We start from the raw sequence: 2,903 nt of genomic DNA, 5'->3' as shown, positions 1-2,903 counted from the left end.
AAATATTAATCGCTAAATGTTTTTTACTCTTGTTCTACACTTTTCCTATTTAAAGTAAAATAACAATCTCTATTTAATTAAACAAAAATAAAATAAAAATCTCTAATTTAAATTTTTAATATTTCGCAATATTTCCAAGTTTATTAAAATTATAGTTGTGTTTCTGCTAAAGATATACATAAATATATTAAAATAAAATTTATAAATATTTTAATTATTAACGTCTCGGATTGAATATCTAAAATGAGGCGCAGAAAAAATTAAAGACTTTTTTTATCTGTTTACATTTCTCTTTAAAATAATGATTTCTAAATTTAAAATCTTTTATCTTCGATATCATGCTTAAATAATTTTATTTTCAATATCTTGTTTAAATAAACACATTTTACACGCAATCTAATTATTTTTCTTATATCTATATTATATAATAATATTATGTATATTATATAAATATTATATAATACTATTCAATATAATATACATAATATTATTCAAATATATATGCAATTAGTTTTACTGGGATAGCTAAATTAAGATATTAAATATATATTTTTATATATTATTACCCTTCCTCCCTAATGTAAAAAAAATTATAAAATTATATTTGAACAAGTTAGTTGGAATAAATTATCTATTTGTTACGATTAGAACCTGCTGAAAATGAAAAATAGCAAGAGTTATAACTGTTTATTGCTATTTCTTATTCAAATTTTGTATTATAACTTTTTTAATAAGTTCAAATCTTAATTAAATAAAAAGGCTCTCGACTAATAATTTTTCATAGCATGTGAGAGGTATATCATAAATAACAAGATCTTTGTAAAATAATTTTGTATTTAATTCAAAATGTTTTACTTTTTCTCAGCTTTTTTCGTACTCTTCTTTGCTGCACCACTAGCTTTAGCTTTCTTGGTTTTCTTTTTTAATCTGAAAAACGCGTCTGTCCGCAATTTGTTCCTTATCTGCCTTGCTTTACGCAGCTTGAAACGATCAAAGTCACAGAGTGCCGCACGCTGAAATAAAGATTTTTTTTTCATGTAGTACAAATAAATATATCCTAAAAAGTATATTTTACTATCAAAATCATAATTGTGTTTTCAGAATTAAGTTGGCATCAGTCGAATCAGTCGGCAATTCCTATCAATGATATTGGTTCATCATATACACATATTTAAATTATTTTATAAAAATCTAGTATAATAACAAACATGCATGGCATATTCTTCTCTTTCTTTTAAAGCATAAAATTATATTAGAGTATCAATAATTTATATCAAATAAGAATGCAACAATTATTATTTAACATAAATAGCATTTATTAATTGACGATAAAATTGAATTTTTTGTATTACCTTTTCTTTTGCTTCAACTTTTTTAGCCCACATTGTCTTCTTCCACAATTCATTGATATTAGCCGTCTCCCATACTTTACGTACAACACGAGTGGATCCAGAGAATGGAAAACGTAGGCGGAATTTTGTCAAGTGAAGCTCGTTAAGCCTCATTTCACTACGAGGTACACCTGTTGTTGGACCATCGACCAGAACCTTAAAAAAAGAGTAAGAATTTAAGAATTTACTTCTAAATAAGAGGAAATTGTAATAACTGTAGATGTATTCATCAGAATAATTTGGCATCATTAAAGTCAGTCGGCATTTCCTATCATAATATTGGTTCATCATTTAATTTTAATAAAATGCAGAAAATATAGAAACACATAAGTAAAAACAAATTAAGTATTAAACTTTTCAGAGAACAGTTATAGCCTTTGTCTATATCTTTGTTATTATAATATCAAAAAACGATTATGTGTCTGTAAATTTTACATAATATCTACAGCAGAAATATAATTACAATCAATTCTAATATCTTAACTAATGTTTCTTAATTACAATGAACATTTGCAAACCATTTCATATTAAAAAGTTTTAAAAATGAAGAGAAATATTATTCTCACCCGATTTTGATCGATGATGTCAACGATAGTGACCAGTTTGCCTTGATAAGGCCCATCGCTCACATAGGCCACACGGCCTGACTGCACAAATCTCTGAAATGGCTGTTAATAAAAGAACACAATATTATTTCATAATCTATATTAAACTGCAACTTTATAAATAAATTCTAGCATGCAACATTCAAATTTCATAACGCATTGCATATGCATTCTTGTAACTCAAAATTATAAGAAAATAGAACTCGATACACTAAAATATCAATTGTGAAAAAAATATTTTCATGATAAAGATTCAAGAAAATATTCGTCAAATATACATAAATTATAGAGAGCTTTTATTAAAGATATATATGTATATATCTTATACACATATATAGATAATTTAATCTGATTTAAAATTAAAGAATTTGATGAACGCGAACTTTCCGAGCACGAAGCTTACAGAGATATAGATTAAAAATACAATTCATATCGCGCGAATAAACATCGAATACAGTATTAAATCGCGCTTTTAAAAACACATATGCAATCTAAAATTTCGGCGAGGCACATGTGATTAATAAGTTCGTGCAACGAAGAGGTTAAGATCTCGCGATAACTTGCGCGAGATCCTCGCCTTGCTTGAAAATTAGCGAGTATGAACGCGCGAGAGAAGCGAGAAAAGCATGAAAAACAACTCGTTGATTGCGTTCTACGATATTACACGATATGATGATATTACCGGGTTTTAACGATCGCTTTATTCACTCACCATGATTTTCCGGAAACGAAAGAACCATGCGAGAGAAAAGCGGATAAACCGCGACCATTCTAGGGTGGCCACACTCTAGCGAGCAATAATCCCTATTTCAGACTGTTCTAGGGATATTTTCGGCGCATAGGGATTTTTCGGCGTATAGGGATATTTCCCGGTGTATAGGGATTTTTCGACGTATAGGGATATTTC

General features: G+C 27.8%; 1 protein-coding gene across 1 annotated transcript; it reads right to left on the bottom strand.

Moving 5' to 3' along the window:
• Positions 1-816: 816 nt before the first annotated feature.
• Positions 817-2,770, bottom strand: Rpl14 (ribosomal protein L14). The gene is made up of 4 exons (XM_083038435.1): positions 2,709-2,770; positions 1,958-2,059; positions 1,353-1,547; positions 817-1,013 (listed from the first exon to the last, which is right to left on the bottom strand). Exons 1-4 carry the CDS (start codon positions 2,709-2,711, stop codon positions 852-854), a joined length of 462 nt encoding a protein of 153 aa, XP_082894561.1. The 5' UTR covers positions 2,712-2,770; the 3' UTR covers positions 817-851.
• Between the last annotated feature and the right edge of the window lie 133 nt (positions 2,771-2,903).

Source organism: Prenolepis imparis, unplaced genomic scaffold, assembly GCF_030444845.1.
Source record: "Prenolepis imparis isolate NDT839.2.m4 unplaced genomic scaffold, iyPreImpa1.0 SCAF_5, whole genome shotgun sequence".
Classification (NCBI taxonomy): Eukaryota; Metazoa; Arthropoda; class Insecta; order Hymenoptera; family Formicidae; genus Prenolepis; species Prenolepis imparis.
This window is presented reverse-complemented; position numbering and strand designations above follow the sequence as displayed.